Raw genomic sequence first — 24175 nt, 5'->3', positions numbered from 1 at the left:
AATTCATTCAGCATTATTCGGACCATTGATGGCAAAATTCTCCACAAGTACAAACATCCAGCTTCAGTTTTTGGCTGTGACTGGAGTCAAAACAACAAGTAAGTGCTTTCATATAATTAACTTCATAGTCTTAAAGACTCAGTGAATTATAAATGTTAGAATAAGCTTTTTCCAGAATTAATGTAGCTAGAATAATGTAATGGTTTTAGTGTGATGTAGCTCAGTAGGATCAAGTAAAAGGCAATATGCTCTGGATCATCATCATCATTTTTTATTTGTATGCCGCCTTTCCACAGTTAAAAACAATGCTCAAGGCGGCTTACAACATGACAAGATTTACATAATTACAAAAGTCATAAATAAATAAACCACATAAAAAATACACAACGAAATGGAATTTTTTCCACATAAATCAAAATCTAAAACTAAGAATACAACATTAATACCACAGTTTAAAATGACATAGGTTAAAAAATAACAGCAATTTAAACAAAAAAACCCAAAACAAAACAGAGCCCTCTCTGCCCAGCAGCAGCAGTGGCAGCAGTCCTTTATAGAGCTCATCAGGCCCCGCCCTAGGCCAGGTGGTGAGTGGCAGGACTGGGGCCCTCAGGCACTGAGCAGGGGAGTCTGCCTAGAGCTGAGAATTTATATATTTATATCCTTGGAAGACTTGGCAGTGTCAAATTCCAGTTTGATTTCTGCCAGTTATTGTACTGTGCACGTGCTGTAAAACTGTCATACTGTCACTCACTTTTTATGGGACATCTACATAAAACCAATAACAACATTCTCCTCTCACATTTCCCCTGTCCATCTGTTTTGTGTCCTGTCCCATGCACCCAAGTTCCAAAAAAAGACTTTTTAAAAAGTCAGTGAAATTGTTGCACAATTTCCTTGGGTATTATTGATGGTCTATTGTGATGTTGTTCTGGCCAGCTACGACATCTCTACGGGCTGTAGCTGTTTCCTTGACTACTCTGCATGTTTCCTTCCCTGGTCTGTGTCTTCTCTCTAGGAATCAGGTCCATCACTTCAACCTTCCCTTCCCAAATTGCGTTGTCTTTATATCCACTCCCAGTTCTGGCTGCAGTAAGGGGGCAGCACTTGATTTCTTTGGTGCTGATTGTTAAAACAAAAGAGATGCAACTAATTTGAAAACAGGATGATTGCTACCATTAAATGTTTAAAATTAAAATGTAATAATGCAGGGCAAGTTTTCAAAACGTCTTGTTATGTTTACCTGTGAACAGTGAAATTCTTGTGCCTTTTGTAGCTGATGACTGTACTCCATTTTGCAGAGATATGATAGCCACTGGATGTGAAGATAAAAATGTCCGTGTCTATTACCTAGCAACTAGCTCTGATCAGCCACTGAAAGTATTCAGTGGGCATACTGCCAAAGTGTTTCATGTAAGGTGGTCTCCTCTGAGGGAAGGGATCCTCTGCAGCGGTTCTGATGATGGGTGAGCATATTTGGCTGAAATTGCGGTGGTGGGATTAGCAATGCAAAATAAAAAATGTTTTTTGTCCATAACACAACTTCTACCACTTGCACTCTAGCTGCCATCCAGCCTGTTTCATTGACCTTAGCTTACCGGTGTACCAAAGTACAGAATGCACTCCACAATGCTGAGAAGAGGGCACTCGAGAGCAACTGTGTCAAGACCCTGACACCTCTGTGTCGCAGCATGACAAGGCCTTCAGCAGGGGCGCCTGCTCTATCTCCTGGAAACTCCCTCAGGGCATTCAGTAATCCATTGGATTCCATTAGCTTCCAAGCACAGATCTTTTCAATCTGCCCACCACCCTGCAGGGTAGGATTGGAGCTGTAAATCCAAACTTCACAAGGAAATGATCTGACCCTTGCAGCAGGGTGACAGCCATCACCACTCATCTCCAGACCCCAACTCCCTCCATCTGGAGCAGAAACCCAATTGAGGGTGTGGCCTACCATTTGTGTCGGACATCTTGAGGCATCCCCATGGTCATCATAGAAACCCATGGAATCTCGAGTTCGAATGCTAGGGGCAGCCTCAGCATGGATATTCAATGGATATCAAAGTTATCCTTCTGGACTCTGACAAGGCTGCAAAACGTTTGGGGTGTACCTCTTAACTGTATGAAAATACAGGCCGGGAGAAAGCTGAGCATCACTGAGGTCATTGCAGTCCTCAGTGAGCAACTAGAAGAAAAGTAGAGAAATCAAAGTGGCAAACTGCACTTGCTGGTTAAAATATATATCACTTTTTAAATGCATCACGTGTTGCCCATAGTGCAGTCTGCATGAACAGTATTATAATGGTTGCTTCTGATTGGTTGTGTTCTGCATCCTTTGCTATAACAGTTCTGTATCTTAGTTCATCAGCCAAATTAGGCCTCTCCAGCAGTGCAATTATTTGAGTTTTCTAAAGTAAACAGTGCCCCTATCCTCACTGGTTTGGTTTCCTTTAAAATCGTTTAGTGCTCTGAACATAATCACCATCCCAAGGAAGGCTACAGAAGTCTTTGGCTCCAATTCCATGCACACTTTATAGTGTTTAACACCTGTTAATATAAGAGAGACTTATTTTTGAGTTGATGTGCATAAGCTTGCACTGTACAAATGCTGGTACCCTGGTCAAAAAATAATGATAAAATAAAATAGAGGAAAAGACCTGAAGATGATGGGGAAGCTGAAAAAGGAAATACAGTACTGTGATATGGAAAGCTTCACATGCAGTTGTGACAATGTTACATTTGTGTGTGGGTGGCAGCAAGAGCAAAACATGACAGTCTCCTGCAATGCTCGTTCCACTGATGAGCATGGAGTAAATCAACTTCCTTCCCAGTAAATCAGGAATTATTCACCGTGGAGAATTACTGCATTAGGACAACTCTCTTTCACACAGGTCTCTTAAATTTTATATATGCCATTAGTAAGGGAAAGTAAGTGTGAATGACTGTTATGGTGTGAGCAATTCTTGTAGATGTTCTTCTGGTGTTATCTGGATTTTTTTTTTAAAGAGTTTTGTCTAGAGATGGTCAAGCGCTGCAATGAAACTTTTTCACTTCTTTCTTAACAGCACTGTTCGAATATGGGATTATACACAAGATGCTTGTATAAATGTTCTTAGTGGACATACAGCGCCAGTACGGGGATTGCTGTGGAATACAGAAATACCTTACTTACTGATATCGGGCAGCTGGGATTATACAATCAAAGTGTGGGATACAAGAGAGGGAACCTGCCTGGACACAGTGTATGATCACGGTGCAGATGTCTATGGTAATATATTTTAATGTTTGACATTAATACCTTTTCAGTAGTTTTTATATGCTAAAAAATTTTCATTCAGTATTTTAAAACAAATTTGTTAAAATGTATTTTAGGATTAACATGCCATCCTAGTCGTCCCTTCACTATGGCCTCTTGTTCACGAGATTCTACTGTGAGGCTTTGGTCTTTAACACCTCTAATAAATCCTCTCCAGATAAATATATTGGCAGACAGATCATGGGATGAGATTATCGGAAACACTGGTGAGTATATGTGAGCGATAGATAGATAGATAGATAGATAGATAGATAGATAGATAGATGCATGCTGACTAGGGATATACAAAGCTATCCCTTTATTTCCGCATTTTCCACTCACCCTCTCGCATGCTCATGGAAGGTTTGTGGAGAGTCTTGGATATTCTTGCTTTTCAAGTCAATTTTTGCTCATACAGGAGTCTTATGTATCTACTCACCCCCAGCTGAAATAGCAGCATTGGCAATTTATGTGCTTTACACCACCGGTTTGTTGCATGTACTTCCCATGTGCAAGTACACTGTTTCTGTATTGGTCACAATTCTGGATGCAGTGCGATTTCTATGCCTTTTCTTGATGTACAAAAGAACAAAACAATTTGAGAAGTTGGATCTGCAAGTGCAACTACACAGACCATCCTGGAGACTGGCTACAGGCTCAAAATTACCAATTTGCTTGCTTACATTCATGCACACTAAACTTTACCCATATATAGCTCTAGTCATGTGTAGTTTCACATGACTATGCATTGAGGTGTGCATCTCATTGAACATCGTTTACTGACAGACATCCCACATTCAGGGATGAATGCTAATGTGCATTCAGCTTCTTATTTTCTCCCTTTCCACCTGCTTGTGGAAGCATTTGCCCAATGGATATGCCAATTAGTTTCTCATCACATTGGAAGGTAAATAAGAGATATAGAGCATTCAGGACCATTGCCCACACCGTAGCAGAACACCGTATGTGGTAGTAATCACACTTGCTGGGTTTACTGTGGAATCCCTAGCTGCAATTCACAGGGTGCCAGAGGCCCAACAACTAGAAGAATTTTGACATGCAAACATCCACTCATGAGTGGACTTCAGAGTATAGCCATATATCATCCTCATTGTCTTCTCTGTTTCTAACAAGGTGTATAAATATTTGTTTTTAATAGATCGTGCTGTTGAAGTAGGCGCTTCTCCCTTGCTATGTGGCAAAGTATCTAGGGATATTAAACAAGAAGTCGACAAATTGGCTGGTAATCCCCGAGGGAGAAAACTGAGGTGGTTTTCAGAATGTTTATCAGTAAGTATTAAATAGTAAAAAAAAATGTGTGCATGTAAGATGTAGCTATAGAACTTTAGTCTCAATGGGTTGGATGTAAGGCTGCACTGTAAGTATAATAAACCTTTCACAAAATGGAATGTTTATTGTATTATATATTATCAAATGCATTTTTCACACGTCTCATTTGTTACAAAAAAATACTAAACTTGATTTGTCACTTGGCACATGGATCTCACATTGTCTATTTAGGTGCACAATATAACATAAATTATGACTACCCATGGGAGTTCTAACATAATCAGTGTTCTTAGCAGGGTTGGGTGGACAGGGTATGTAAGATTAATAAATCTTAATTGCCATCAATGTTTACTGCTTATATATAGTATTTCTAAGATGGAAAGTACTTCACAATCTTCTTTGTTGTTGTTGTTCAGTCGTTCAGTCGTGTCCGACTCTTCGTGACCCCATGGACCAGAGCACGCCAGGCACACCTATCCTTCACTGCCTCTCGCAGTTTGGCCAAACTCATGTTAGTAGCTTCGAGAACACTCTCCAACCATCTCATCCTCTGTCGTCCCCTTCTCCTTGTGCCCTCCATCTTTCCCAACATCAGGGTCTTTTCTAGGGAGTCTTCTCTTCTCATGAGGTGGCCAAAGTACTGGAGCCTCAACTTCAGGATCTGTCCTTCTAGTGAGCACTCAGGGCTGATTTCTTTGAGAATGGATAGGTTTGATCTTCTTGCAGTCCATGGGACTCTCAAGAGTCTCCTCCAGCACCATAGTTCAAAAGCATCAATTCTACGGCGATCAGCCTTCTTTATGGTCCAGCTCTCACTTCCATACATTACTACTGGGAAAACCATAGCTTTAACTATACGGACCTTTGAAATCACCCCGTGTTCCCATTGTACAGATTGGAAACTACCAAGGGAACTGTGTGTTCATGGCCAGGTAGGGCTTGGCCAAGTAGAGACAGGATCCCACAATGAAGCGAGATTGGTTGGACGAAACTAGCTCACTGAGGCTACTGCAGCTGCTTCCAAAATGTCCTTTAATATAAGAGTGAAGGATAAATACTTTTGAAGAAAACTGAGAGCCCCTGAGTTCAGCTGTCATATGCTTTTCCTCTCCAACTTTAACGGAAGTAATTCTGTGGATCCAGTGTCATGAAATGACTAGTGGTCTTAAGTTTATACAATTATGCGGTGCTGTAGGTTAGTATGTGGTGTGTATTATACTGATTTAGTACATTTAAGGGATCTAACAATGAAAGAACACCTATGTGGGAACACCTCGCTTTTACCTGCATTCAATATTGGCTCGTTTACTTTTGAATTGACCTGTTTTTACTTTTGCACTGACTGACAAACATAATCGCTTTCATTGCAAGTTTAATTCTGATATGGCTTAAACAACATTGTGTTCCATTTTTTTATTGTTCCAGCCCCCAGGAGGCAGTAAAAATTTATGGGATCTTGTTGCTGTAATAAAAGGCCAAGATGATAGCTTGCTTCCACAGAATTATTGCAAGGGAATAATGCACATGAAACATCTGGTTAGATTTAGAATGGTAAGTTAAATATGCAGGTTGATGCAATAGCTTTAGCTTTCTTTATTACAAAAGAAATAAGCTTCTGCTTATTTCATTTTGCTTCACAAGGCAAAATGATATTATGGAAAAAGAAAATACAGGCATTTCTTACCATCTGTGGAATATGCACTTAAGAATAGCCCCCTTGGGAACAAGGGTTGCCTACATTGTCGTGGGAGGCACTTAATTTTCTCCTAACAATTGTGTTTCCTTGAGCCAGAGGATTGCTTTAGACCAATGAGGTGCAGGCATGCTTGCTTGTTTTGTTTGTTTAGTTTAGTCTATATTCCTTCTCATAAGAATGAGTAGTTATAAATGGTATATGAACCCTCAGTTCTATCAAATTTACAACCAGATTTCAGAATATAACAAGTCAGTTTCCTTGTCTGTTCTTCTCATTTGGTTGTAAAGTATATGTAAAGGGGTTTGTTTGTTTTTTAACCAATAGGAATTTTGAAAAGGAATTTATTCTGACAGTTTCCATTGAGAAATTGTTATGGGTTTAACCAAAACGAGATTAAGTGCAATAAAATATTTTACAACAGCAGATACTCTGTAACATAAAAGTCACTGACCTTGTTTGGGGAAAGAGTTTCCCCACTTTAACCCGGCACATTCTCCTCCCCTTTCTGCCTTACAGGCCACCAGAGCTGAAATATCTGTGTTGGGGAGATAAAGTACAGGAGCATTTCTGCTCTGCTTTAACATCTCTGGAGATTGAGGCCATACATTTGGGCAATTTGTCAAGGCTTAACTCATGTTATAGGAGAAAACCTGATGGGATGTTGTTGTTTTTCATTTTCATCTTTCAGTCCAAAGCCCAAGAACTTACTACTGTGAAGATGTCTAAGTTTGGAGGAGGAATTGGTGCACCTAGCAAGGAAGAAAGGCTAAAAGAAGCAGCAGAGATACATCTAAGACTTGGGCAAATTCAGAGATACTGTGAACTTATGGTGGAACTTGGACAGGTAAACACTACATTATGATATGATAAGAGTTCAGTGTACATTTGAGAAGGGAGGGGAGGTGGCATTTTCTCCCACTTCTCTGTGTTTCAGACCAGATGTGAGTATCACTCTGGAGCATATATATCAGGCATAGGGAAACTTGGCCCTCCAGATGTTTTGGGAATACAACTCCCACCATCCCTAGCTAACAGGACCAGTGGTCAGGGATGATGGGAATTGTAGTCTCAAAACATCTGGAGGGCCGAGTTTGCCTATGCCTGATTATATTCCTGCCAACTCATTGGTTTATGTATTTAATGACAGATGTGGACAAATGAAAGGTTCGTGTGCACCAGATATGCATGACAAAGGTACAAATGCCTTCTGAAAGGTTGGGTTTTGTTCTGTGTTAATGTTGCTGTAGTTGCTACTGTGTATTTAAAATACCAAATTTGTGTATTTAAAAAACATTTGTTGTAGCTACTATTGTTACTATTTGTACCTCATAATTACTATAACAATGCTATTGCCATTGGACTAATGGTGCTGGATTTTATTTTTATTTTGTCGACCTTGCTGAAACTTTTAATAAACTGGCAAGTGTGTGTTTGTGTGTGTGAGAGAGTGCGCGCGCACACACCTCATTCCCACAACTAAGCATATTTGTAAAGTACTATATAATAGCTTACTTTAAATAAGGTCTATCATACTCATATTTAGTATGCTGTTGATGTCTTCCATGTCAAAATAACACATTACAAGACAAATGAAGGATACCCAACCCACCTAAAAGTAAAGGCCTTGGGACGGGGTTGCAAGTGAGAATTGGTGCCATAGCTGTCAACGTTTCCCTTTTTTTAAAGGGAAATTCCCTTATTCCCGAATAGGATTCCTCGCAAGAAAAGGGAAAAGTTGACAGCTATGATTGGTGGGCAGCCAGGAAGGATTAAGAATCCTTTCCTATCTGATGATTATCTGCTGCAAATGTCCCCCCTTCTCTCTCCTGCATTACTGTTAACCAGAAAATGTATTTTGAGAAAGCTTTGTATGAAAAAGTTACAGTACTTTCACCCTTTATGATCTCTGGAAAAAGTTATATCAAAACGACTGTATTTTAAAACACGACTCTGCGAAGTAAACATACCATTCTTCAGTGATTCTGTTGTGAAGGGTAACACATGACATACTGGCTTCTTAAGTGACCTCGTTTTTCCCAGATAGCATTTATTTTAAAGTAGAAATGGAAAGGGCTAATTTGTTAATGATGTCCGTATAAAGGGAAGAGAATTTGAAATGGTTTTTCAAAAACCTTTGAACGATGTAGGTTTCTTGTGTTGAGATGGAAATAATGACATATTCTGTGTTTTAGTGGGACAAAGCTCTCTCAGTTGCACCAGGGGTATCTATGAAATACTGGAAGAAATTAATGCAAAGGTAAGATGGGAATTCTAATTTAAGTCACCATTTTGCATTATGAGGCATAGGCCTGAATCCAACACAGAGTTTGGCATGCTTAAGTCCACTGATTCTTGTAGGCTTAAGAAAACTTAATTCTGTGTTGGATTCAGGAGTGACTATAGCATCACATGCTGCCTCCCTTGCCACCCACCATAAATCCCCCCCCCACCTTCTGGCATCTTTATCCACAATTAAGTTGGTTATCAGTGCTTTTCAACTTTGTTATAAACCTGGTGTTAGGGCTAAGCAATCAAATAAGTGACCATATTTACAGAAATGATTCATAGTGGTAGAAACGAACATATCTCTTCAAAAGATCTCTTCCAACTCATGTCCTGCTTGCCATAGACATCTGTTTTTATTTGCAAACCCTGGTTAGGAAGGAATCTGCAACAGTCATGTAAAAGTTGTACCTGGTGGTGCATTTTTAAATTAGTTATTTGAAACTGTCCATATAAGTGCTTGAGAGTGTTAAGTTTTGGGAAGCAGTGCTTTTGGGAAGAATTTTGTGTATCTCAGAAGGATATATATATAAATCTTGATGCCTCACTGATGTTCTTTGAATGGATCTGATACTAAACATAACTTAAATGAACTTAATAACAGCAGTGCTTTCAATTTTGATTAGGAGAGCTGACCAGTTAATTCAGGAAGAAAATGATGATGTTATTCCATACTGTATAGCAACTGGCGATGTGAAGAAACTTGTCACATTTTTTACTTCAAGAGGACAGCTTAAAGAAGCTCTGCTTGTTGCACAGGTACCACTGTACAAGATAGTAAATAACTCTTTTAGGATGTAATATAACTTTTGCTATAACTGATACCTGTTGTGGTGTTATCTAAATCAACAAGAAAAACTAACTGAGTAGAAGAATTGTTAGAACCAGGAAATTGTTAAATAAAAGGAAGGGATAGTAAAGCTTTAGATTTTCCTGCTTCTGCAAAGAATTTGCAATTTACCACAATTTACCGGTACTCATATGCTGGTGACATTAAAGCTGGTGTTTATGATGCCAATCCTGAGTTTTAAAAGCCTAGTAATGATAGGCCTGTTTAGCCTACACTATTGTCAGAATCCTATACCTGTGGATTGGTACCAGTGCTAGTATTTTGTGAAATGATGGCACCAATAGAGCTAGGGAGCGGTTTCAGTGTATTGGAATAAAAAACAAACAAACAGACCAATATTAGCTACGAAACAAAGCTTGGCAGCTTTTGCTAAGAATATCATTCTGTTGTGGATAATAGAAGCTTATACATCCTATTCAAAGTACTTGGAATTTTACTCTCCCACATTTACAACATAACAGGATAGCTCCCTGACTTGTAATAAATATTCTACCATCAGTTTGAGATGTACTGATACAGTTGTTCCAGATGGTAGCTGGGCTGTTTTCTCCTACTGTGTGATCTGACTGTTCGCATTTCACTGTTGACCCCCTTTTGACAATAATATTACCAAGAGGACAATGGTTTATGTTTCTTTTGATTGACATTTTTTTTAACCAATTTTAGTCAGCATGTGAAGGAAATATGCAAACATCCCAGTGTTTAGAATCAAATGGATCAGCAGATTTTGAAGGAAACAACATGGAAGATTACACTGAGTGAGTCACTGAGTGGTTATTTTTCATATGTTATCTTGGTTGTTTTTGTCTGTCACAAAATTAGTGTGGTATTTTTAATTGAGATTTGACATTTTTTTAAACTGAATTTTGTAAGCTATTGATTTGCCATATCTAGTGGCGTAGCGAGGGTGGGGCGTTGGGGGCAGTCTGCCCCAGGTTCCAGCCTGGGGAGGGTGACACTCTGTGCCACCCCACCCCCACCCCCGTGAGTGCGACTCCCAAGCCGCCTCCCGGCAGCCCTTCCACACGAGCACGGAAGGGGTGCCGGGCGGTGGCTTGGGAGTCTGGGCGGACTGTGCATGTCTGCAGCAGCTCGGTATGCCTCTGGCCATATGTTTGTTGACTCTTTTGAGGCGGGGGGCACATTTACGATTAAATTATGACTGACATGGTGTGTGAACCAGGGCACTATATTCCAATAACCAGTGCTTTTTTTTCTTAAAAAATGTTTAGGGGTACTCTCATTTTCCTACTCAAATTGAAATACTGCCCCCCAATGAGGCCAAACTTAGATTCACAAAATGTTTAGGGGTATGCGTCCCCCCAGAAAAAGCACTGCCAATAACCAAAACTAATTTATGGTTGGGCTGTCTCATGCTATGGTGGTGCTGACCAAACTTTCACGATAGTAAAGGAGGAGGATGTACTAACAACATCTGGTAGATTTATCTAGTTTTAATTATTTAATCCAAGTTATTTCTATTTTTTTTCTAGACTGCTGCACAAAGTCAGTAAAGAATTGTCTGAGTGGTATTTTCAGGATGGCTGTGCGGTGCTAGCTGCTTGCTGCCATTTAGCTGTTGAGAACATTGAGGTAAAAGTATTTTCTGTTTACTCTATACCAAAATAGAAATGTGCAGAACAATTACTATTTGTTTTGTACATTTGCATACATTCTATTAAATTTTTAAAAACCCAATCCTGTTATGTATAAATAAACTTTTTTTTTTACATCATGTTGATCCAATGGGCACTGTGGAATAAAGACACATAGGAAAGATGCATTGTCAGCAATAACAAAGGGAACAAATAATTGAAAGAATTTTTAAAAGTCATTCCTATTAGCTGGATTCTGTTGCCACATCACTTTAGGAGATTTTTATGCTGTTGAGAGTCTGTTTTGTGCCTCTGTCTTATCTAGCCCTGCTGTGTTACCATTGCTTTCTAGTTAGCTTTTTACTGTGTTCATTCCTTACAACATGCAAGGCAGGTGATGAAAATTCCTGTAAGCAGCAGCTGATAAAGTTGTGGGAATAACAGACCTCAAAGCCTAACAACACTACTACTGTGGTGGAGAAAGTCCCTTTTCGAGATATGTTTTTATGTACCAACTAGCTAGATATTAAAGCTGACCCCAAGATGCCGTGGATACTTGGTGACTATTTCAGGAAACAGTAATTCCCAGGGGAGTTCCTACAATTGTCCCTAAAATGTAGATAGTGTCGATAGTTAAGAAACATCAGCTCCTGGTGGATTGTAATTTCTCCCCTGTCACATCGCTCCTTAGTCCATATCTAAGAGCCAAGCCTGCGTCAAAGCCAGATTTCCAGTTTGCTAGGCCCAAATTCATAAGTAACTCTAAGCTTTACCTCTTTCCAAAGTTTTGATTTTCAAAAGCCTTTTCCAGTTGCGCTCTTCCCCTTGAGAAAGGCAGTGGAAAGGCAGCACATACAGAGTGGGGATCCTATTCCCATTCTCCTTAACAATCTCTTAAAGGGAAACCCTTCATTAGTGGACAAATAACTATTCTGGTGGCCATTACCTTCCTCTATCTGCGGGAGATGGGGAAAGTTTTTAAAATGGCGCGTCTGGGCGAGAGGAGGTGCCGTGTCGGGCCGCAATTGCCGCTCACTGGCAAGTCGGTAGGCGGCCATTGTGAAATCTTTCACAGCTTTTCATATTGGGAGGGTTGGATGAGTTACAGAAATTCCTGTTTACTCTAAATTTTTCTAGAAGCTGCCAATAGCTTGGGCTGACGTGTCTCTTCTATTTAAAATAGTAATTCACTTTTAGCTGGTTTGGTTATAGACAAAATATTGCTTACAGTGATTTAAAGTAAAGCAGGTCAAACTATGAGTCTCGTTCATTAATGCATGTTTCTGTCACTCTTTAATGTAGCATTGGAAAGTGAATATTTTACGATGCTGGTCTCAATGAATCCTAAGTGTTTGTGATGCTTAATGATATGATTTTCTTATTGAGCAAGCTTGCCATGGCAAACCTGATTCGTGGAAATGAACTGGAATTGGCAGTCAGTGTGGGTACTGTCTTAGGAGAATGTGCAGCGCAAGCAACACAATATGCGCTAGAGTTACTAGCAAGAAAATGTATGACTATAACAACATGGTAAGAACTTCTTACTCCAAAGAATGTTTCACTCTAACAAACCTTGGACACTTTTATAGAACACCAGAGTCTCATATTTTGAAAACAACAGCAACTTTGAGGAACCTTTGGTTTTTTATCCAGAAGAAACTATTAAAAAGTAAAACTCAACTACAGTAGCATGTTATAAACAAACACCAATGTTCTTAGAGCAGAAAAATGTCGTATAAAATTAGCAAGACCAAGTCAATAGTTCTCATTTGGCTAGTACCAAGCGCTTCCATATTGCGGGAGTAATAACTACCATATCAGTAGGCAGGGTAGAATTTTGAGACGGTTCTAGGATTTGTGCTCTGCTTGGGTGACTAAAGTGCACCAGGGGCATGCTTGTGTGTGTCCACATTTGTCTTTACCACTTTTGTGATTCCATCTCAGTTAGAATCAGTTCTTCTGAGTACCTTTTGAGCTTATTTTTTCAGTCCACAAACATTAAAACAACTACATTTCACAGATTGAATGCCCCGTGCATAAAATGGTCATATGACTAAGTTGCAGCAAGTACTAGTGCGCACACAATAATCTATGTTGATTTTCTGACCCATGTAGCTGATTTGACAGATAATCCACTAGGGAATAAGTCTGCACACATTGAAATGAGCCAAAAGAGTGGGGTGGGAATCGTCCCCTAATCCTCACCTTAGATTCAGATAATGTGAAGAAATCCAGCATAGTTTGTTTCAAATTTTGGGGTGATGTTTTGCTTTTCTCCTTTCATTTTGCTTTGTGTATCCAAGCAAAGTGTTATGGGATAACTTTTAGCCTCATGGTTTTGATAAGGGTTGGAAGAAAATAGTTACTTTGGATTGTGGCTTATGTCAGGAGTGCAGTTTTAACAGAACTTGTTTTTTTTCTGTGACTAAATGATAGTGTCCAGAATCTGTTCTTAATTTCAGGAACACTTGTCTTGCATGTAGCTGCTAGACATAAGTGGATGAGAGAAATGTATTGGCAGTTGCCACTTTATGGTAGGGGATGTGAAAAGGGACACCCCACCCCCCCTCCTCTAAGTTTAGCAATTGCTCAGTCTTCTCCAGTCATAACAAAGTCTTGGAGATTGCCTTTCTGTGCTCATTTATGTTTCTCAGCTCCTTGGCAAATAAATAAAATGAAAGAGGAAGGTGCAGAAATTTAGAGGCCCACAGTTTTAAGATATCTACAGGAGAGGCCAAAGGGAAACAAAATGTAAGCAAAAATCTGGTTTTGTTAATGGTAGGATTGATTTTACATAAAAAGTCCAAAGATAGTTAACATGGGATACATATAATTGCAGTTTGCATGTTGGGTGTAGTAGAAGGCGGGTAAGAATTTGGAGCTGTCTGTTCCTTTCCCTGTGTGTGTGTGGTTTTTTTTTTTTTTTTTAATCCCAGCTTCTCCCCAGCCTCTCACCATTTGTTCTGTGTGTGTTTAGTATATTAATGCTGTTTTCGTCTGTTACATTTTGAATATCTTTGTTTTAGCTTTCCATCACCTGGATACAGGTACTTTCTTTTTTTCTAGAAGGACATTCTAATCCATCCTCTGCAAAGCATGACATTTCGGGTTAGACTGAAAAGAAAATCCTTCATCCTCTGCTGGCTTTTCTAATAGAACAAAATACTTTGCATAATAAGTAGAATAGACTGGCTGAAAAGAAACATAATGGGTTACTGATGAGAATTCAACCTGTAAGAACACAAAGTAAGGGCATATCCTTAAGACATCCCTCTTCTCTCATGGGATTGTCCCATGCCTTCATGAAGCAGAACATTTGCAGTTCTAGTTACAGGTAGGTAGCTGTGTTGGTCTGCCGTAGTTGAAACAAAGTAACAAAATTCCTTCCAGTAGCACCTTAGAGACCAACTAAGTTTGTTATTGGTATGAGCTTTCGTGTACATGCACACTTCTTCAGATGCACACACTTCAGAAAAAGTGTGCATGCACACGAAAACTCATACCAATAACAAACTTAGTTGGTCTCTAAGGTGCTACTGGAAGGAATTTTTTTAAATTTTGTTTCGATTTGTAGTTCTGACAGTTTGATCCTGATACTATACTAGCACATAAGAAGTGAGGTTAGTGATTCAACAGCTGTGGTGTTTGAATACTTAATATTATGCCGGCATTGCAGCAGTGTTAATGGCAACACTGGAGATTGGCTCCCAATATTTAGGTTTTCCTAGAATCCTTTCTTTGGGCACCCGCTTCTTGAAAGTTGATGGCTGCCTTGCCAGCCAAGCAATAGAAGGATCATAATCTATCCTAAGTGAACATTTATTTGGGCATATGCATATGTACAAACTGGTATACATACTTGCCAACTATTTCTTGGAGCGCAGATGGCGAATAGCTTTCTGTAAAAGCACTCCTCCAGTACTGTACTTAAAATATAATCCCATGGGGAGCATTATTCAATAAACAAAGCAATTGCTAGTCATATACCTGAGGCTTCTTTGTGCATGCAAGGCTCTGGTATATGAAGATGCAGGATTTCCCCCTTGATAATGTCATGGATAACACAATGTGTACATTCCCATTTTGTGTATGGAGGTTCCCTGATACAGAATGGTGAATGATGGATTCATTTGGATTTTCATCATTCCTGACTATTGGCCATTCTGGCTAGGAGCTGGAGTCCAACAGCATCTGGGAGGCCACGTGTTTCCCATCACTTCATTGTGGTAACATCTTGTTAGGCTCAAGTACTATTGACTATATAATGCACACCATCTACAGTGAACTAAGACAGCTTGATAGCAGCAATATTTCTGGAGTTGCAAGATGTATTTTCTAAGAGGTCACAGACTGCCTATAATCAGGGGTGCCCAAACTTTTTTCAAAGAGGGCCAGATTTGATGAAGTGAACATGCATGACGGCAGAGTTTACCCCAGAGTTGTTGAGCTTTTTGTTGTTGTGTTGTTGAGCTTTTTTTAGGATATTAGCCCAGGACATATACTGCCACGGGGGCCAAATTAGGCCCCCAAAATGGACTTTGGACATGGTTGGCCTATATAGTTGCTGAAAATGGAATAAACTTAGTAGCTGTTTAATTAATTTTTTTAAATGATACTAAAAGATGTGGTTTTGATCTTGAATGATAAATCTACCTGAATTAGATTTTTGTTGTTGCTCATAGAATTGTATTTTATGACTTCACCAAAGCATGTCCAAATTACCTGGAGTGTTCATACATAGCAGTTTGCTATCCTAGGGATCTGAAAATGGTAATTTGATAGTGGCCCAAGCATGAGAGAAGGAGAGTGGAAGCTTCTGCTTTCACTTTAGAACAAACCACAATTCTCTGTAATGACCAAACAGAAGCAGCCATTTGTTCTAGTGGTCATTTGTTTTGTTAATTGACTTTTGTTGGAACACACCACAGTTCCTCAAACTCAATGCATTGTGAAACTGTGGTTTGTTGGAAAGTAGGAAGCTTTTTCACTTCCCCATCTTGAGGCTTGCTGCTGGTCATCCAAATCATGGTTTAGGTGATAATCTGAGTCAGTACTGTGTACATCCGTTTTACAACTGCATTAAAGGCTCTTGAGCTCATTGTTAGTATGCAGTATCTTCAACATTACCACACTCTCTCCCAGAGCTGTCCGCTGCATAAAAATAGCTTCACTTCACCTACAGTTTCACAGCCAGTTAAGAGAGGAACGGGAGCAGAACAAGTAATCTTAATTCTGGCATTGCTCATTGCCACCTTTTCACATTGCTAAATAACTGTGGCATGTTTGTCTTTTCACAGGGATTTAGCAGCAGATCTTCTTATGATGATCCCCAATAATGAGCTACAGTTAGTAAAGCTTTGTGCTTTCTATCCTGGATGCACAGCAGAGATAAATGACCTACATGAAAAGGTACACTTAAGAGGTCAACTGTCTCTTAACCATTTATGTGAGTAGCAGAAGAAGTTTTATGTTAATTTGTTAATACCTAGATCCATTTATTTTAGGATTCTTCCTATTAGAGTGCACTATAATCATAATCCTCTATGTTATTTATTACCTTTACTTTTTTTAAAAAATATTTGCTATCCAAGTCCCATATGTACAGGAGGAAGCAGTCATTTCCTATTGGACATAGCAATATTTTTTCTTGTGGATGGCAATGGAAAGTATCTCTACAGATGAAGCTTAGTGTGCACAACTGAGCTGTTGATCTGTGGCCTTATTATAGTATTAAGGTATCTGCATCAGCTTGAAAAGTAGGTTTACACAGAATACTCTTTTCTGATGGAAATGATAATACATATTTAGCTGTGTGTACAATGGACTGAGTCCAATTTTGTTCAGGCATGATGCTGCATGCAGAGGTGCCCCACAGGAGAGCCCCGTTTTCCTATCCCAGTGTAAGTATGGATGGATGGATGGATGGATGTGCAAGGGCATTATGGTGAATGAGAAGTCTGGGCATACATCCCCTATGTATGCCATACAGATTACTTGTACTCTGGAGCATAAATAATGTGCCTAGTGCAAAGACAAGGGCCTCAGGATACACAAATTGCAAACAGACTTTCCATTCCCTGTAATGTTCCTTAGCACTGCCTGGGAAAGAAACTGGTTTTAAGTTGTGGGGAGCATTTCATGTTGGACACTGCGCCCATTCTTGTGCAAAACCCCAGCTTCCTGTACAAATACTGTCATAAATGTTGTTTTGTAAATGTTTTGTTTTTCAGTGCAGCCTACCAGATGTAGAAGAATGCATGCAGTTAGCAGAGACAGCTCAGGAGGAAGGAAATATATTTGAGTCAATAAAGTATTATTTGTTAACTATAGAACCAGAAAAAGCACTTCCGATAGGCATTCATTATGTGAAAGGTAGGCTTCTTAATGAGTCAGAAAATCTAAAAGAATCATATTTGCTTGGTTTCTCTGTCCTTCAACGCTTTAAACTTTTCTTCTCCATTTGTGTTTGACAGAACAAATCAGTAGTTCAGATTGGACCTTGGACTCAGTCTGTCCATTTCTTGATCTTCTAAGCTTTATCCGGACAGAAAAGTTGTTACTTCATAAATGTAGTGAGTAAGTATGCTTTGTCAAAGTTGTGAAATGGAATCTGACCTATTTCTATGGTTAGACTTTATTTACCCGTGTGCCCTCCATTGCCAGGACATCTTAAATAGCCCCAGCGGAACTAAGCTGAAGAGAAATAAAGTAAAACCAGGGCTGACCATTTTAAACGGAGCTGATGAACATAGGACAATTTTAGATGAGCGCATGTATAATAATAAACAGGTTCTGTTCATTGTAGAAGTGCAGTTGACTTCTGCAGTGTTTTATTCTAGAGCATGTTGAGGTCAGATCTTCACCTCATTTTGAAGAATACCTATGGCAAAAAATGCATTTTTCTGCAAGCATTTTTCTGAACCATATATTCTATAAACATGGGATATTGCTAGTTTTTGCTGGCTTTAGATATGTTTCTGGGTTGTTCCTTTGGAGATATTCCCTGTGCTAGATGTTTTTAGATTTCGGCTTTGCTCAGGCCCAGCATCAGCAGTTGGGTGTCCATCACTTGCCTGACCTGGCTGTACCACCAATTACTGCCCTCATCACTGGCAGGGGCAGACTATGGTAATATTTCCTAATGTGCTGCCCTGGGTGAGCCCAAAATTTGGCACCCCAAAATGGATCTTCTCAATTATGAATCTTCTAAATTCTGTGCCCCCTGTGCCCTGTGCAGGGAGAACCACCCACACTGCCCTAAATCCATTGCTGTCACTGGGCTGCCAGGCTGTCATTTTGGTGAACAGTTGCCAAGATCTGCTCCTGTCTGCAGTGGCCACCCACCACTTGAATTTGCCCAACATGCAATGCCCTGGTGAGTGGCCACTGTGGATGAGAGCTGAGCTTGGTTCTCATTCATAAGTGACATCTCCACCTGCCCAGTGCTAAACTGCTGCCCAGTGAGGAAACTGATTTAAGTGGTAGCACCACTGGAGAAAAGTGTGTGAGAGAAGTGGAGGAGAAAGGGTATGTGGAGGTGTGGGGAGCAAAATCCCCCTTAAGTTTGGAGCTGGCACTGCTTTTGCTGTTTTGTTTTGTTACTGTTTTATTATGTTTTAAACAGATGTTTATTTACTGCTTTGAAAGAGAGTATGGGTTTTATCCAAAGCTGTCCGTGTGGGTGTGGAACAGACTTCCGCTTAAGCAATGGGACTTCGACATCATCTCCTCCCCCCTGCAGTTCTCCTATGACCTCAGAATCTGCTCCAAATGATTGGGGGGGGGGACTCTGGAGTAGATTTTGGGGACACCTGAGGAAGAAGTCAAGGTCCCATTTCTCATTAGTAAACAAGTTTTATGTCTATGATCTTCTTTAATAATGATTGGGCAAAATAATGGAAGCACTTATTAATGTTCCTTCTATTTTCAGATTTAGAAACGAGTTGTTAATATTGTGTGGTTACATTGGTGCATTACTGGCTATTAGAAGACAGTACACTAGCATTGTGCCAGCACTTTATGAATATACAAGGTAAGTCTTTATTACACAATAGTTGTATCCATTGGGATTATGATGGATTTGATTGTTTCCTTTCCTCCAATGCTGTCAATTATTACTTATGATGTTCCTTGGCACTTGAATAGTGATTAATCCCTTTGAAATTGGCTTAGTCTTTGTTAAATCTAATTTCTCAGCTGCCTTGATCTCCTTGCCATGTAACATGGGCACCACAAATACTGTTTCAAAGGGACATTTGGGATTTTCTAGTGTAATGTTTTAAATGGGTTTTATTTTGCAAATCGATACAAGGAAAAGAAATAAGAAATACTAATGAGAGATAGCTTCTATTTTTTATAGCAAAGATGAACTAAACATATGCATGTGGTAGTCTTAACAATTATTATTAGTTTTTTTGGCATAGATTATATGTAATACTTTAGGGGTTAGAGCAGGGGTCTGCAACGTTTTTTGAGGCCGGGCTGGTCCACTCCCTGGCAGACTTCTTGGTGGGCCGGAGTGTGCGCGCACACGCATGTGCTCAGGCTATTTCCGGCACTCTTCCAGGTCGGAAGAGTACCGGAAATAGTGCGTGCGCATGCACATGGGAGCTCCTTCGTCCCGGAAGTGTGCCGAGTGAGGAGCACCTGTGTTCGTGCGCACACACTATTTCCGGTGCACTTGCGGGATGAAGGAGCACCCGTGCACATGCGCACACACTATTTCCAGCCCTCTTCAGACCCGGAAGGCGGTCCCTGTGGCAAGAAAAAAAAATGGCGCAGTGAAAAAAATAAAAGCATGGAATCCCCACACCGATCCACGGAGCAGCTGTGGGCTGGTTCCAGGAAGCTCATGGGCCTTAGGTTGCCGATCTCTGGGTTAGAGTGTTACATCTGATGGAATGGGCCAGGGCTAGACAACGTAGTGTTCTCCAGATATTTTGGACTACAATTCCCATCATCCCTAGCCTACGGTAACACCAGATGTATCTAGAGCACTACTTAGTTGTATTTATTGGATTTATTTCAAAATTGCTAGTCCAGTATGTGGATAAGGAGCTTCAAGGAATGCAGCCTACTGCATGTTTCTTCAATCTTTCCTTTCCTGCCTCCATAGCAGCTATAAGGAGGAAAGAGTTGGTCAACTTGGTTTATGAGGTAACCTAGAGAACCTAGAGGCCATTATTGCCTCCTTGTAAGCATGGTGGTCTTGACCAGTGTTTTTCAACCTTTTTTGGGCAAAGGCACACTTGTTTCATGAAAAAAATCACGAGGCACACCACCATTAGAAAATGTTAAAAAATTTAACTCTGTGCCTATATTGACTATATATAAAGTAATTCTCTTGAATAGGAATCAAATAAACACAAAGAAAGTATTTTATAATTACTTTATTATGAAATAGTAAGTAAACAGAAATATGAAAATTATAAAATACTTTATTCAGTGCGCAACCAGGGCCTGTTTGGCTGAACACAAAGCTGATATTCTGGCTGGAGTTTTTCCCACGGCACACCAGGCAACATCTCGCGGCACACTAGTGTGCCGCGGAACAGTGGTTGAAAAACACTGGTCTTGACTGCCTTGAAGGTGGTTATGAGACTGCTTTGAAAACCTCAGATTGTGCTGAGTATACCACAGTTGGTAGAGGATGAGACTTTTAATCTCAGGGTCGTGGGTTTGAGCCCCATGCTGGTTTGGACTACATGGCCCTCCTGGTCCCTTCCAATTCTATAATTGGCAGGTTGCAAATATACCTTTCTTGTGCTAAGTGTGGTGTTTGCCCTATAACCCAGACAATCTGAATCAATTTCAGTCTGGCTTCAGACCTGGGTTTTGCCTCAAAATACCTTCGTCTCTATGATGAGTGACCTGGACCTCTCAGTGACTTTTGATATGATTGATCATGGCATCTTTCTAGACTGGCAATTGGGGGATAGTGCAGTTACGTAGTTGTGTTCTGATCTGTACTATCATTTCCAGCAGCACTTATGCTATGGTGTGCCACAGGGCTCCATTTTGTCCCTGTGCTGTACATGAAAATGCTGAGGGAGGATATCTGGAGAAATGGAGTGAGGGGTCATCAATATGCAGATGACAGCCAACTCTATTTCTCCTTTTCATCAGATCTTGATGAGGCTGTTGTGATGCTCAAATGATGTGTGGAATCAGTAAGGGACTGGATGAGGACCAAGAAGTTGAAACTCAATTCAGACAAGAAAGAGGTTCTGCTGGTGGGTGGTTTATCTGGTTTGGGAGATGCTATTCAGTGTGATTTGGGTTGCATTCTCCCTAAAGGATCAGGTCTGCAGCTTTTGGGTGCTTTTAGAACTGGACTTATCTTTAGAGGTCCAAATAGTTTCACCTGCTAAGGGAGGTGTGTCAGCTATCACCCCCCTGGACAAAGAGCCTGGAAACAATCCAGTATTATATCTGTTAGACTATTGTGAGTTATTGTATGCGAGATTGTCTTTGAAAACTACTTGGAAACTTCAGTTAGTCCAAAATGATGCACCAAAATTACCAAGACTGGTTGATTGGAAGACATCTAGCCAGTTTTAAAACTATTAAGGATGATGGTCGGTTTCTGAGCAGAATTCAAAGTGCTGGCTGGGACTTACCTTTAAAGTATATGCATGGCTTGAGAGCCCCAGGTACCTGGGGAACAGCCCTTTCTTTTATACGAACTTCCCTGGGTATTAAAATTTCCAAGGGCCTTTCTCCATGTCTCCTTGCCTTACTTCTGGAGGTGAGTAGAGATAGGGCCTCCTTTGTGGTAGCTTTAAACCTTCTCCAAGGTATACTCACCTGGCCCCAGTCTGATATTTTTTTCATACCATTTTTTAATCTTATTTGCTCAGGCCTTTTAGTTTTTTTTAGTTTTATCCTTTAAAAGCTGCTAGCTTTTAAATAAATTTCATTAGTTTTATTATTTATGTCTTAAATTCTTGTGAGCTGCTCTGGTACTCTGTACAAAGGAGTGGGATATTGTATTAAATACAGCACCTGGAAGATTGACTTCCTTGGTGGTCCTGTTTACAATTCAACCAGGCCATCACCAGCAGGTATTTTTCATAAAAGTCTCTGAGATTGAACTGATTTCAAGGACTTATAGAGGATATGAAACAAATGTGTTTTTCAAAACTGGTGAAAGTAGTTTTATCTTCCAAGTGCTCTCAAATGGAACTGGGGAGAGGGGCTGACGAGGCTTGTTCATTTGTTGTAATTTTGTGTGTAATATATATATAATATTCATTGTTGCCTGCCAAAAACCTTCCGTATTGGGTGAAAAAGCAGTCTGTATAATTTGTATGCATTTTTTAAAAGTATGTTCAGATTGCCCAATCGTATAGAGCTAGAATTTGTCATATGCTTTCAAAACTTCTGTTACACTGCATTCTTTTCCAGCCAGCTTTTAAAAAGACGGGAGGTGTGTGTACCCCTGAAAATTGAACAACTCTCTGAGGAACTAGATGCTTGGAGAGCTTGTACTCAATCACTAAACAAGTAGGTGTACAATGACCATAATAGAACTTTAGATTATTTGAATTTGTGATCTTTTGTCTTTTAGTAGAGGACAAATGTATCAGAAATTCTGTTAACTTTTAGATGCTTTTTAAAATAAAAAAAATCTTGTTTGTATGTTTCAAGTCAAGAAAACTATTGCAAATAATGATATATATTTCTCACACAGATCTGCTGATGAATTGCCCCCTACACCCCCATCTGAATTGCAACAAGAGATATATGCGACACTGACATCTCGAATAAAAGAGGAACCTCTGAAAGTAACAATTGGACCAGATTACGTTACAGGCTCTAACCTTCCTAGTCATTCAGATGTTCACATCTCTTGCTTGACAGGATTAAGGATACAGGTATTTCTTAGTGGAGCTGGATTACATTTAGAAGTTTGAAAGTATTAACTTCTGCCACAATTTCTCTCTCTCAAGAGTACTGTATTTTTAATGTGTAATATTTTGCTTCCCTCCCCCATACTTCTTACATCCAACAGGGTCCAGTGTTTTTCCTTGAAGATGGAAAGTCCACAATTTCACTCAACGATGCATTAATGTGGGCAAAAGTGAATCCTTTCTCTCCACTGGGTACAGGAATACGGCTCAACCCATTCTAACAAAAGAACATAAGATCTCCTCACTTTTACTAAAAACAAACAGCTAATATGCTGGTTGCTATCATTTTATATTTATTAGCTGGAGGATTTGAAGTTGAATCCCACTTGAAGGATAGTTTTATGTAAATTTAATTTTTATATTAAATTTGATAATCCAAAGAGTCATTGGCAGCCATGGACTTTTGAGAATAGAATAAAATGTTGTTTCTGTGGACAAACATGTGAAGCATGTAGAGAAGTATCTGCACTCTATTGAAGTTGCAAGGATAGCACAAATTGAAGCTCATAATTTGAAATGCACTTTACACATGTTATTTATGCCATTTGGAGCAGTATGGCTGCTTTTAGAACTAGCAGCCTATGATGGGAAGTATATGCTTCCTATTTTAGGTAAAGTTTGTGTATTTGTATCCTTGTGGTGGAAGCTAAGCACACATCCTACTGAATGCAACATGTTTGTCGTGCAAGATCCTCTGAAACGAATGGAGCTTATGCAGCTCTTAGAGAGGATGGATTGTATTCTGATAATCTAATAATTATTCATGCATAAATTAAATGGTTGTATAGTAAACACAGATTATTGTTTAGCAAGTATTTTGGAATACTTAGTTTTACACCTCAACTGGCATGAGAATCTTTTTTCTTATATTTTGTCAACACTTCTTTACTTTAAATGAGTAAGCATATTTCTAAAATTTATTTTCAAACAAAATTTGTAATTAAACTAGTTATTGGAATGTACCAAAATACATGATGTAAATTTTAAAGTATTTGATTCCTTTCATTGTAGTGATTGTAAAAATACTGTATTCAGAGGTCCAGATGCCTAAATAAATTGGTATTGTTTCATAAAAAGGGTTTATGCTAATGGTTGTCCTCTTGTTAAAAAACACAATTATGGCAAAAAAGAGGATGAAAAGTTCTACACCACATGTAAATTAAGTATGCATGTTGGCTATAGTGTCATTGAATAGATTTTGTGGAGGAACAACTGCGGCTGTTCCTTCATAATACTAGAGATAAATCCTGTGTT

General features: G+C 39.5%; 1 protein-coding gene across 7 annotated transcripts in view; it reads left to right on the top strand.

Annotated features, from left to right (window-relative positions):
- WDR17 (WD repeat domain 17) overlaps positions 1-23275 on the top strand; it is a 51646-nt gene extending 28371 nt beyond the window's left edge. For 4 of the 7 annotated variants that reach the window (XM_033159854.1, XM_033159852.1, XM_033159853.1 and 1 more), the window contains exons 11-30: positions 12-98; positions 1302-1466; positions 3066-3268; positions 3373-3522; positions 4455-4585; positions 6011-6136; positions 6970-7125; positions 8474-8538; positions 9191-9323; positions 10081-10172; positions 10908-11007; positions 12400-12539; positions 14036-14056; positions 16307-16418; positions 17240-17381; positions 17483-17585; positions 18940-19041; positions 22416-22514; positions 22702-22885; positions 23023-23275. In XM_033159854.1, the coding sequence (XP_033015745.1) occupies positions 12-98; positions 1302-1466; positions 3066-3268; positions 3373-3522; positions 4455-4585; positions 6011-6136; positions 6970-7125; positions 8474-8538; positions 9191-9323; positions 10081-10172; positions 10908-11007; positions 12400-12539; positions 14036-14056; positions 16307-16418; positions 17240-17381; positions 17483-17585; positions 18940-19041; positions 22416-22514; positions 22702-22885; positions 23023-23142 (2431 nt within the window). In that variant the 3' untranslated portion in view covers positions 23143-23275. Of the gene's footprint in view, positions 1-11; positions 99-1301; positions 1467-3065; positions 3269-3372; positions 3523-4454; positions 4586-6010; positions 6137-6969; positions 7126-8473; positions 8539-9190; positions 9324-10080; positions 10173-10907; positions 11008-12399; positions 12540-14035; positions 14057-16306; positions 16456-17239; positions 17382-17482; positions 17586-18939; positions 19042-22415; positions 22515-22701; positions 22886-23022 lie in introns of those variants that run through there. The other 3 variants (XM_033159851.1, XM_033159855.1, XM_033159856.1) reach the window with 3 other exon arrangements.
- The last annotated feature ends 900 nt before the right edge of the window (positions 23276-24175 follow it).

This window comes from Lacerta agilis, chromosome 9 (assembly GCF_009819535.1).
Source record: "Lacerta agilis isolate rLacAgi1 chromosome 9, rLacAgi1.pri, whole genome shotgun sequence".
In the NCBI taxonomy this organism is placed as follows: Eukaryota; Metazoa; Chordata; class Lepidosauria; order Squamata; family Lacertidae; genus Lacerta; species Lacerta agilis.
The sequence above is the reverse complement of the archived record's forward strand: the minus strand, read 5'-3'. Positions and strand labels throughout refer to the sequence as shown.